The sequence below is a fragment of the Pangasianodon hypophthalmus genome, chromosome 11 (genome assembly GCF_027358585.1).
Source record: "Pangasianodon hypophthalmus isolate fPanHyp1 chromosome 11, fPanHyp1.pri, whole genome shotgun sequence".
In the NCBI taxonomy this organism is placed as follows: Eukaryota; Metazoa; Chordata; class Actinopteri; order Siluriformes; family Pangasiidae; genus Pangasianodon; species Pangasianodon hypophthalmus.
In genome coordinates this window covers 21029112-21041964 of record NC_069720.1, presented here as the reverse complement: position 1 = coordinate 21041964, position 12853 = coordinate 21029112, and the positions used below count along the sequence as shown (strand labels likewise).

General features: G+C 39.0%; 1 protein-coding gene across 2 annotated transcripts; it reads left to right on the top strand.

Moving 5' to 3' along the window:
- Window positions 1-1835: 1835 nt before the first annotated feature.
- zgpat (zinc finger, CCCH-type with G patch domain) lies at window positions 1836-12092 on the top strand. 2 transcript variants are annotated; one of them, XM_026920845.3, is made up of 7 exons: window positions 1836-2057; window positions 2497-3068; window positions 4720-4853; window positions 8822-8986; window positions 9176-9307; window positions 11115-11511; window positions 11621-12092. In XM_026920845.3, the coding sequence occupies exons 2-7, from the start codon at window positions 2506-2508 to the stop codon at window positions 11757-11759; spliced, it is 1530 nt and encodes a 509-aa protein (XP_026776646.3). In that variant the 5' UTR covers window positions 1836-2057; window positions 2497-2505; the 3' UTR covers window positions 11760-12092. The 2 variants fall into 2 exon arrangements, with proteins under 2 accessions (XP_026776646.3, XP_026776637.3); XM_026920836.3 differs by having other exon boundaries at window positions 2474-3068.
- Window positions 12093-12853: the final 761 nt, after the last annotated feature.

Sequence of the window (12853 nt, the reverse complement as noted above, 5' to 3'; positions counted from 1 at the left end):
ATTGAATTAAAAAAATCTAATTGCTATGTATTTTTCACTTTCTGTTAAGAAAATGTAATAAGCATGGTTCATATAGGTCAATTAGGAAAATATAGATATGCATTTAAACATGAATACATACATAGTTGAAGATTGGAAAAATATGACCATGAAATTTTTTTTTTTCAATCTTCAACTTCTCAGTTTGGCAGTCTGTGCCCTCTGTAGCCTCAGAATCTGGTTCTTGGCTGACAGGAGTGGAACCTGATGTGATCTTCTGCTCTTATAGCCCATCTGCGTCAAGATTCGGCATGTTGTGCATTCTGAGATGCTTTTCTGCTTACTACGTTTGTAAAGAGTGAATATTTGAGTTTCCGTAGCCTTCCTGTCAACTTGAACAAATCTGGCCATACTCCTCTGACCGCTCTGTAGAATTTCCACTTAGTGGATGGATTTTGCTTCTGTACCATTTTGTGCAACTCTGGAGACTGTTGTTCGTGAAAGTCCCAGGAGATCAGCAGTTTCGGAAATATTCAAAAGAGCCAGTCTGGCACCAGGAACCATGAAGTCGCTGTGATTCTTTTTTGTTTTAAGAATTGTGCAGCTACCACAAGGCTGATTGGTTAATTGCATGCATGAGCAGGGGTACAGCTAAATTATTTTAACTCAGCCGGGGAAAAGGAACCGCTTTACAGCAGGAATGTACATTTAAAGTTGTGGAACTTCTGCCAGATAAGTTAGTTCCTTTTGCCATTTACTTTGTAATAGGTTAAATAACTGAAAGCCGCTTGAGTTTAAAACAATATCGATACTGCTTACAGATGGAAAGATGTTTACTTATACTGGAAATTTGAGTTTAGACATAGACACACAGTGAAGTTCTGTACAGGGCCAAGTTTGAGATGTCAACTTTTAATGCTTAGAGTTTAGCATGATCTGCAAGAGTCTTGCATTAGCCATCTCATTACACTGCCTTTTTTTTTTTTTTTTTTAATATATTATTGAAGAGGAAACATTTTACAAACAACACAGCAAAACACCATCCTCACAGACAAAAATGATAAAGTCCATGAACCCGACACAATAGCAATTATACAAAAGAGTACAAAGAAACAAGGAAAACAACAAACAAATAACCTAGGGGTCTTCAAAAATATAAAATTCATAAAGCAAAGATCTAAATTTATTTTTTGGAATTTTCTTTTCATTGTTTTGCGTGTTCTAAGCAAATAAATAATTTTTATTTTTTTTTTTGAAAAGTTGTAAACCTGGATAGGGACTATTATTACACCGACTCTGCTTTTCTTAACTTTATTCCAACAAACCCCGCCTCTATTTCTACCATTGGCCTCTCAGCTGTCAATCATATCCTGGTACAACAAACCAATCCCAGGGCTGGAGGCGGGTTAGTGAATCAGTGAATCAGATCATTTGGCTCGGCTCACCACTAAGATCCGATTCTTTCGGCTCCCAAACGACTCATTGTCATTTGTGTCTAATCCGGACAATGTTTGCTATCTTTTGATAAGTAATTATTCTTCTTTACCTAAATGTGGCTGAAATTGTTTCAGAAAATCTTACTCTACCTTATAATTCACAAATAAAATTAAAAGTTATTTACATTGTAATGCACATTGACAAATACAGTAATCATCCCTGAATTAATGTTACTGTATTTGCTCTGTTTGTGCTTCATTTCTATTTATCCTAATAACATATCAGGTCTTAAATACACTTTATGACATACTTTTCATCCTTAACAAAGCAATTCATATTTAAAAATCTATATTTTTAACAGCTCTTATGTTGATATATTTAAGCAGGTCGACTCTGAAGCTAAAAGAGTCGACTCTGAACCTAAAAGAGTCGACTCTTCCCTTACTATCACTGCTCCATAGAGGTGTGCTAGCATGGCGAGGCGGATATGAACAGCTGAAAGGAAAAGGCAACAAACAGATAATATTCACATGGACTGAAGCACTATAGCTACTCGGTGTAAGACTGTAATTCTTCGTCATGATTCAGAATAATTTTATTTGAATGAAGACGGGCTAGGAGACCTCTGGGTTTGTTAGCAGGTAAGTAGCTAAATGCTACCAAGCCGGTTGGGTTTAGGTGAATGTTTAGTTATTAGCCAGCTAGCTAGCATACTATAACTAGTTTGATATGATCTCAGTTGCTGTTGAGGCTTTACACCTTATCATTATCCATATGGGCTGTGTTTACAACAATGGAAACAGGTAATGCTAGTAAATAAGCTAATATGACTGGGTTTTGTGAATGTTTAAGATATTTTGAAAATTGGCTAAACAACCCAAAAATCTTTAACCCCAGTGACTAATCTGTGCTCCAAATGTTATCATCCATAGAGTGTTTCTTCCCTCCATACAAACCATAAAGATGTAGATGAAACCTTCATTCTACTTTGCATTGATTGCATTTTTTTGATACTAAGAAGGCACCACTTTTTTGCATCATTGCTATATTTCTGCAGATTTCACATGCCCTGTGTTCCAGCTCCCCACCATGGATGAAAGCAGCCTGGAGCAGGCCATTGAGACCTACAGGGCTCAGCTTCAGCAGGTGGAGGCTGCACTGGCCTGCGGTCTCAGCTCCTCCGATCAGGCAGACCTGCTCAAACTGAAAGAGGATCTGGTCCAGCTCATCTCGCTCACCGAGTCCAGCCTGGTGTCTGTCAAGAAGAGCCAACTGTTGGCGTCACTTGAGGATACCACAGCGCAACAGACCGCGCCAGCCGCGACCCAGGAGGTCAACTTGGAAGATGAGTTTACTGCCTTCTATGCTGAGCTGTCCGAGGGTGCGAGTGAAGTAGCACAAGACCCTAATCCAGATGAGGATGAAAATGAGAATGAGGAGGAAGAAGAAGACATAAGTGGCACTAAAGTACGAGCTCCTTACCACAGTTCTTGGGGGACGCTTGAGTACCATAATGCTATGGTGGTGTGTTCTGAGGAACCAGATGGAGAAGAGGCTCGAGTTAGAGTGCTCTATGTCCATCCTACTCACAAGTCCATGAAGCCCTGCAGTTTCTTCCTGGAAGGCAAGTGCCGCTTCATGGACAGCTGCAGGTATCCAAGTGCGTTTGACGTGTCTGTTTTAATTGTTGATGTAATATTTTGGACTCTTGTTTAATATTTGAATATCAGGAAGGAAATGACATTTTATCTAGTTTGCCTACCATGTCCAGTAGGTGCACTGATTTTAATTTTCTGAAGGAAACACACAGTGGATGCAAGGAAGTAATGGAGAGCTCTAGAGAAAGGAATGAAGAAAGGAAGAAAAGGGAAATAGAAAAGGGCAAGGCGGAAGAGAAATGAAGAAAGAGGAAAAAGAAGAGGGAGAATGATGGAGAGAAAATGGGAGGAATGAGGAGGGGAGAATGTGTGAGTTCAGCAGATAGAAAGAAAAAAGGAAAAGAAAGTGTGAAAGAGGTAAAGATGAAAGATAAAGGGGGCAGGACAGTGTGAACCTGCGCTGTGTGAGGTTTCAAATAAATACTCTTATATTTAGGTGCTAAAAAAAAAGCTGCAGTTTGGTAAAGACGACACCTTTTGGAGTGTAATACCGGTTTGTTTTAGACACGGATCCAGACTTTCATACTGCCATTTTACACAGTGGCTGGACGACCCTAAGAGAGTTGTCAATTTAAAGGCTTTTTTCAAAACCACATAGTAGTGTACTAAATAACATTTTAAAATAGTATTCTTTATATATAAAAGGTAACTTGAGGCAGTGCACAATTTTGACATACTATTTAGTGCAGTGGTATACGGCTTGCATATGATCAGATTTGATCATAAAATATAAACTTGTCTGACAGTTTCCTTATAACTATATATATATATGTTTAGCATCTCTGGCGTATCTGTACAATCAGACTTGTGTCTGGTTGCAGTGTGTGTAAATTTGAGCATACCATTTTAACAACCTGAGAAATGCTTGATTTGCAGATAAAGCCATATAAAAATCTGTATTGCAAAAAATCAGCCACTCCAGCAGAAGTCTGGTCATTTAGGCTTTCAACAACTTTTCTTACTATTTTTTTAATTTGCTTTTTGATGTAATATTTATGTAAATTGGTAACCAACACTGACACAATATCATAAGTGAACCCTTTTCTCCCTGTTTTAATGCGTTTTGGTAGTTCAACGTGAAAACGCCCCAAAATAACACAGTACTGTCTTGATAAACAGTGACTGTACATTGTTTTTTCACTGACTGATAAATGTGCTGGTTTATGAAATTGGTTCCTATTCCTATAGTTGTATTATGCAATATTATTATGTGCTCATGGTTTATGGCTTAAAATGGCAGCGAGATTTTCATGCCTCAGGTTTTTCAAGGTTCTTTTGAAGGTCTTGGATTTTGACGACCAGGTCTGGTAGAAATCCTCCCACATCCACCAACCAGATGATAAAATAAAGTCAAGTACCTCAGTGGCTGACTTTAGGGCAACTTGCACTAAAAATTTTTACAAAAAGGGATTCCTTAGAGGTGTTATTTATTTATTTATTTATTTTATTAATCATCCCCTAGCCCTTCATCAGTGTCAATTTTCTAACCTTTGTTGCTTGGATATTTTTGACTGACTGACCCAGCTACATTGTTGTATCTAATCCACTCGGATCAGTGCCACCCCCACTTCTTTGTTATTGTCACTGCTGTGCTGAGAATGATCCAAAATCTCCACAAAGTGATTGTGTGTTTGTTTGCACTTAGGTACTCTCATGGGGAAGTGGTGTATATGTCTGAGCTGAGGGACTTTCTTGAAGCAGATCTTTCAAACATGCAGCAGGGGTCCTCCTGTTTAGCCAAGCATGAGGATGGCATCTGGTATCCTGCCAAAATTACAGGTACAGCTTCTCATTCATCTTGTCAGAATTTTCAACTGTTTCAAAAGGGTCACACCATCCAAAATGAGAACATTTTTTTTTTTTTTTGTAAGCAAGCCTACTCGCTTTATCCAGTAGTTTTAGAGGAAATTCTGTTTCACCCCTCTTAACCACCAGGGCTGACGTGAAACATCTGGATCTCCAGCAAAGTCATGTAGTGACTTGATATAGTGTTTACAATAAATACCACTGCCATACAGCCATCTTTCCCTTTCTTCTTACTTGTACTCATGTTGCACTACATGTTATGGAGCTATCCACTTAGCAGATTGTGACCACAGACAGAGCTACATTACTGTGGGGTTCACCTTTAAGCTTTCCTCCACCGATTCGGATTCTTTCACAGTGATTTCTCCTTCAAATATTCTCAGGATTTATCTCACTCTGAGATCACCACCACACACTGCAGGAGTTGTACAAGGTATAGAAAGTTTGATACCTTTTGAATACTACAACATAGTAAAGCATTTGATTCTATAACATTCAATTCAGCACTAATCAGACGTATAACATTCAATTCAGCACTAATCAGACGTATAACATTCAATTCAGCACTAATCAGACGTATAACATTCAATTCAGCACTAATCAGACGTATTTTGCTTATCGGCAAATCAAATTTGGCTGGACGAGAGGCTCACAGTGACTCCACAGCAAGTGTGCAGATAAACAAAACAACTTTCAGACCTTCCGCTTGTGGAAAGGATGGGTTCATAGAGTGGGATTATTCTTTTTACCTTGCTGATGAAGACAAGTAGTGAACATATAGGACACAAAGCCAATTTGCAAAAGGTAAATGTAAACGCCTTTCACTGCAAAACAGCCAACACAAGCACCTGGGTGAGAAGTCTGGCTGGCAAGCATCCTGACCTTGACTTTGGCACTTTAGATGGCTAAGTGTTTTGAGAGTTGAGACTGTAAGTCAGGTAAATGATGGACTGCTTTAGTAGTGACTTATGAAGCCTGTGACACTCAATTCGCTTTTTTCAGGATTGCCATCGTAAACTAAATTTTAGTTTTTATGTCGCCTAATTTGAACAGGGCATGATAAAATATTGGTGTTCAAAGCAGAGATAAATAAATACACCATAAAATTGATGAATTGATGTTTAACAGTGCACTGTGCATGGTGCGAGTGTTTCTCTTGACTCTCTTGAAGCTTGAGGGGAGCTATATTTTTATCTTTCTAATTGTGCAGATTGGTTTAATACTAATATTTTTGTGAATGTTTTTGGTAAGAAACTTTGCATTAATGAGTCCACCTTAGTCAGCACTTTCCACCTTGTTCAACACATGATTTCAGATTCGGAGAAAACATGGCAGCCCGTGATGTACACTTTTGAGGTCCCAACCCAAATATTGAGTCGGCTTTGACCAACATTTCTAACCTTTACTAATTTTGACTAAACAAACATGGAGCAAATGTGAGTATGTGACAAGTATTTTTTCACCTGCTGTATGAAAACCTCTGCTGAGCGAGAAATTCTGACCTTTTATCTGTGAATCGGCGAGAGACAGGCAGAGCAGAGAGTCGCCTGCTGTGAGAAAAGCTTTTTAACCAATATACATATTTGTTTATCAAATAAATATGATGTGTGATTGGCAGGCTGGACAGGTCGACTTGCATTTAAAACAAAATAATAATAATGCGAGCAATGGTGCAAATGTGGTAAAAACACTGTAGAATCCTGTGAAGTTAACTGTTTCTTTTCCTAAAAAATATAGAGAAGTATTTTAAAGCACAGGGACCCTGACCAGGATAAAGCAGTTAATGAAGATTAATGAATGAATAAATAAATCCCAGTTTACAGCAGAAGCAGTAAACATGTTGCATCCAGTATGCTCCAGTGTTAATCTACATGGCTTCATATCTTACTGCCTTCTCCCTCCTGCATGAGAGTCAAAACTCCCTGCTCCACAGGATCCCAGTCCCGATACACAGCTCCACAGAGCCCCTGTTGATTTAAAGTTCGCTATGCACAGTGCAAGGATTTCACTGACAGCTTTCATGGGGGATTCTGTTCTGTTCTGTTTTTTTGTGCTAAGGTTGTTTCCAGTGCCTCAGAATACAGACGCTATGTAAGGTTTGCCATCCAAAGTCCAACAAAGTCCTGCCTTTCAGTCTCTTCCTGGCACCATGGGTGTTTTCCAGATGGTCAAAGGCATCAGGATGCATAATTAAACAACTAGCTCCTGTGTGCTCCTACCAAGGAACAGCCCATCTGCAACACATTCAGCCTCAGTGTTCGGTCTCACAGCGAGTTTAGAGGAGGTTCCTGACATAGTGTCATGGGCTTGTTACTGCCTCCAGACACAACTGTCCCCTAGAAGCCCAGTGTGGGACATACTCATTGGGCTGGAGTCTTATAATGACTTTCCTTATGAGCCTGGATACGCAGGATGCGATGCAGAACTGAGGTGGCTATTTCTGAAAACTGGCTTTTCACTAGAGAACACTTAAAAGAGTAGGCTGAAAAAGCAGAAAGAGTTGGGGAACTACATGCTCTGGCTATAATCTGCCTTGCATGCAATGGTGGCCAGGTGTCTCTCGTGTGACCCTGTGGTTGAATACAGGGATTCTGCCCAAGTTCGTATCACCCAACTTGTGAATCAGTCGGTTAAACTTGCAGCCTTTTATGAGGGTGAGCCTGCAGCGAGTTCCTTGCTATGCTCGGCATGTGCCTCATGGTGCTATTTGGAGGGGGTGGGTTATAAGCAGAGGCCGGCCCACTGGGTGGTGGACGTCATCATCTTGGCACTCAGCCTCTACTGTGACATAACATTCTATGAGGAATGTCTCAGAGGTGTGCCACTCCATGCTGCAACTACCTGGATGTCACCTTACTCCACATTCTACAACGCCAACAACCCCCTTTACAGGGAAGTCCTAAGGTGACTCCTGCTTCTCATGTTATTCGGGTGTTTCAGGAGTGGCGAAATAGAATTCTAGTTGCGAATTTTATCTACCTACCAGGGTTCCTTGTCATTCAGAATCTGCTCCAGCTTGGAAAGAAGCTTCTAGGAAAAGATGGCTGTGGTATCATATTGCAAATACTACATCCTTCATCACTATGTGATTTTGTTGGAAGGTTTCTGCATGTGTGTGCACACTTGGAGGTATCCAGGTTTTTCAAACTGCCCTGGTCACCCAGTGTACACAGAACCACAATTATGTACCTAACTAGTGATTTCCCTGTTTGAGTAGTGGAGTAAACTTCTCCTGATGACTCATTGTGGTGTCAATTTTGAATACGTATGACGGCTCTGGGGTGAATATTTGTGGTCAGGTGTCCCACTAGCCCATGTTTTCTTGGTTGTATTTGGACGAGTGTTATATGTTAGCTCTTCAGCTTGACTTCTGAGGGCTAGGGATGTGCAAAAATATATTACAAAACACTGCATAACATGAGAAATAAAATTTTAAGCACTGCTTTTATTCTGTATATTTTTAGAATAAAAAATTTTAAGCACTGCTTTTATTCTGGATTTTCAGAACAGTGATTTTTTTTCCTCTGTGAAAGTATTCTTGTGCAAAAAAAAACTGTCCTTAAGGTAATTTGCTGTAAAATGTGTCTAGCAGGAGTAGTTTTAATGACACATGATAAAAATACTTTTTATACTTTTATGATTTAACTTTTTTATGATTCATTTTACAATTTACTATAAAAAAAGGACTTAACACTTGTTAGTCTCTCTGTTCAGTGGAATATGGCCTTGGTCATGAGTCATCTCTAAGATGCTACAGCACTGATGAACAGAAAAGACTCTTTCAGCCCAAAGATGTATATTCCTCTATAAAATATATAGAGGATTATAGGCAGATTTAATTCACACATGTTTAAATCAAGTGAGTCAAAGTGAGCACCAGAACCCTAAACATGCTTATTATATTTTTCAAGATATGTTTGATGGTGTTTTTCTGTTCCCAGAAATCAAGGGAGGCTTCTACACTGTGAAATTTGACTCGTTGCTGCTGAAGGAAGCTGTCCTGGAGGCTGATTGTCTTATCCCTCCTTTGCGGCAGGACGAGAACTCGTCTTCTTCTTCTGATTCGGAAGATGATTTTGATCAGTGTGACGCAGGCTACGCCAAAGGTTTGATGTTGAAACTGCACAGAGTTTTCCGCATTGAATCCATTGGGAAGTGATTTAATCCCTCAGACTGAGTTTAGGTTTTAATACTTATTGAATCCTTGTTTATTTAGACATTTAGCATACCTGTGCTTTGTAACGGCTTGTGTTTTACTTAGATGAAAACGCTGCTTGTTTTTACTCTCTATACAGTTTTCAGTTCCAGTAAAGAGGAGGGATCAGTCCCAGTGAACAGTGCGAGCGAAGAGTTCTGCGGCTGGGAGGCTCACACACGTGGAATTGGTTCCAAGCTCTTGCTGAAGATGGGCTATGAGTTAGGAAAAGGTATAATATACCATCAGAACCTAAATCATGGGAGACATTTATGTATTTGATTGGAGTTAACGTTTGCCTGTATGACAGGGAAGATTGCGTCAGGTGTTTATGTAATATTGTTAGAGCTACAGTTGTGCTGTTATACAATATACAGATAAACAGAAATAGTTTTACAGTTAATGTTACGCTATACACTAATTTGAAGTAGGCTTGTAATTCAGAGAAAATGGTGTTTCTACTTTGTTGTGATAAACCAGGGAAAGCTAATAGTAATCCTTTTAAAGGAATATTCCCACTTTTGTCAGCCTGATGTCTATCCACTGGACCTGGAGCACATGTGGTTAAATTTACAGACATGAATTTTGATACCTTTCCCTCTCCTGAGAGAAGTTCCTCAAAACTCAGTTGTATTGGAAATCTTAGGGCAGTTGCTGAATTATGTTAATAATTTAACATAATGTTTAAAATATATGATTATATAATGCAAACTTTAGACTACAACCATTACACTCGTAAGATTAAAGGTTACAGGGAGAGAGAGTGTCTTTAACAAAGCTGGTTTTCTGTAGTTTTAAACATTAGAGCAATAAAATAAAAAGAAAGCTATGACCATGTTGGTAAAGCATAAGCACAAATTCTTTCCCCATAAAACAGTCCCATCTCTGAAAGGATGAATTATACAGATTTAGAGCTTAAATTAAAAATACATTTGACTGAAGAATTCCTGAAAGTGTTCTGCAAAACTACATGCTTTACATAAATATTTAAGTCAATAAATTTACATGAATATTTATTGACTTAAATATTTATTGATTCCCGAGCAAGTCTAAGGGCAGTTGAAAGGGTAGTCAGTAAATATTAATGTGAAACACACATTTTTCCCTCCTTTTTCCCCCCCCCTTGGTTATGTGTTAAATTCATGTTCATCATAATCCCACATGCAGTACAGACGAAGTAGATGGTTAATAGGTTGAAAAATGCTGGAGTTTTTCTCTCTTTCTCTTTCAGCAAATTTTCTAGCAGTTTATTTAACATAGTAATTTAATGTCTGTGCTGCTGCTATGTTACACTGCCATTCTCTGTGATGCCATGATATACTGAGAAGTGATATTGCATTGGGCACTGATCAAGCCATACAGCAGTAACAAGAATGCGGTTGTACTGATTTACCGATATTTAGTATAAAGGCACAATTGGGAGTGCAATATTGCTTTTTTACAGCAGTTCTATAAACAAGAAATTAATATCGAGTAAGTGACATTTTGGACACAATATGGCCAAATGTTCTGTTTATGTTTTTGCTCCGCTAGTGGAAATAGATCCCAAAGAAGCCACATTCACTTTATATTGATTTGTACATTCCTGTTGGTGCGTTTGGTGAAATTGGCTTCCCTTCTTCCTTTTCATCTTCATCTGACAAGCTTTCATATTTTAAGTGAAAAGTTATGTTCCTGAAAATATCACTTGCCATGTCCGCTGATGATGTTGCTATCTCTATTGTAGTAACGGTTTCAAACTAGGAAGTAGAATTTTATGTGGTGAACACAGATGAGCGGAGTGATACACACAGTGGAACAACCCGGTGTGGTTGTAGGAAATATAAGCACTCTTGGAACTCCGCTTAGCCAATCAGATTAGTGGATCGGAACCAACATTTGTTAGTAATTATTCCACTCCTGCTAGGAACCCAGTCATGGAAGGCTTTTTTTTTTTTTTTGTATTTGATCTAAAGTTTATTGTAGAAAGGTGTATCTCTTGATTTTGGGATTGTTAGTGTGTGTTGATCTGACTTTCAGTCTCGCATGCATTTGTGCAGGTTTGGGGAAAACACTTTCAGGGCGTGTGGAGCCCGTGCAGGCCGTGGTGCTCCCGAAAGGCCGCTCGCTGGACCAGTGTGCTGAGTTTACACAGCGCAAGACTCAGGCTGCAACCGCCAAGAACAATCCCGCCTCGAGCAAACGGAAAATGAAGAGAAAGCGGACTTCCACCTCAACCCGGCCTGACGTTTTTGACTTTCTGAACTCTAAACTCGGAGATTCCAGTTTGTCTGTTCCAGCTCCTTCCTGCTCCATCAGTGGTGTGGAGGCGTACCAGGGAGGAAAGAGCACCAAGCGCTCACTTAATGTTCAACTCTTTCAGACCACCGAGAGGATGAGCCAGGTGGAGAGAGAAATCCAGCGGCTCACTGATTCTCTGAACAGGAGAAATGGAAGGTAGGCAGAGCTGTCATTCACTGTTCTACACCCCCTGGCCTTGTTTTCTTCTCACAAAGTGTTTTTTTTTTCCCCTCTCTCTCTCTCTTTCTCTCACTTTTTTGCCTAGGGATGCTGCAGTTATTAGTCATGTGGAAGAGAAGCTCTCGGCATCTCGTAAGCTGCTGCAGCAGCTGAAGGCTCAGGAGCAGTCTATACAGAGAGCTCGGAAGAAAGCAGATACGCATAAGAAAATGACTGAATTTTGACACATGCCTCCTTGCATACAGGAGTGTAAATAATTACCTACAGCCTTTTTGTACTAATGTTATTAGAACTCATGTTTAAGTTGAAAGCAGTGCTTAATTTGGAACTTTGTTTTAACAGAACAACCTCTTGTAACATTTTACAAAACTGTCTAATGACCCATTCATGTAATTTGTTCTTCTGTACTTTTAAAACAAAAGTTTGTTCTTATGTTACACTTTTATTTGAGAATATTTCCTAATGTCTGTAAATCCTTTTCACTACTCGGGAAATCGATAAGAGAAAAGACAATAGATGAATCACTAGCAATGCGTTTAATTAAATTTTTGAACCTGTGTCCTGTTCACTATGCTCTGTTTACTCATGCTGTTATTTCATTAGCATGTTAATTAGCCGCAGCAGGATTAACCAGAATACACAAATATTGGCAAGATATGGAGAATAAATATATTCTCTATTTTAGGTCAAGTGATCCAGAATCCTTTTCTGCTGGTGCGCAGATCTAGACTGGGCACTATGCTCAATTAATAATGTGGATTATAATGTGGTTTAACTTCCTCTTAGAAGGAAAGATCTATCTTCTTAGAGGAAAGATACAGGATCTAAATCAGATGATTTAATATGTAGTAGTATAGTCAACTCCAGAATTTCTGGATATTTTTAGCTAAAACGTGATAACTTTTTTTAAACTACTGTATTTTATTTTGTTAAAAACACCAGTCTCAAAATTATCACCAACCCCACAATCAATATTTAGTGAAGTGTCCACTGCAGAGAATAACAACACTGGTTGGAGGTTGGAGACACTTAATATTATTGGCTTTATGTGTGTGGACAGCTCTATTTGAATTCAGGCCAATGCTTATCTTTTCTCGAGTCAGATGGCTGTTGCAAAACATTGATTTTATGTTCCTGCTATCACGTCTGTGTTAAATGGGATGCATTATTTAGGAAAATTACCCAATCAAGTTTTGAGTTTAAATATCCTGGTACTTCATGATGCAGTCAGTCCTCACTGCACCACCAGCTGCAAAACAGCCCCAAAGCATCAAAAGATTTTACAATATTTAACAATGGGTATCAGATGCATTTACTT

Bases quoted from the DNA above. Each gene is read 5' to 3' on its own strand.
- zgpat (XM_026920845.3), top strand. From the start codon at position 2,506: ATGGATGAAAGCAGCCTGGAGCAGGCCATTGAGACCTACAGGGCTCAG. The intron at 8,987-9,175 runs GTTTGATGTTGA...CTCTCTATACAG, and splicing joins TGACGCAGGCTACGCCAAAG to TTTTCAGTTCCAGTAAAGAG. The intron at 11,512-11,620 runs GTAGGCAGAGCT...TTTTTTGCCTAG, and splicing joins CTGAACAGGAGAAATGGAAG to GGATGCTGCAGTTATTAGTC.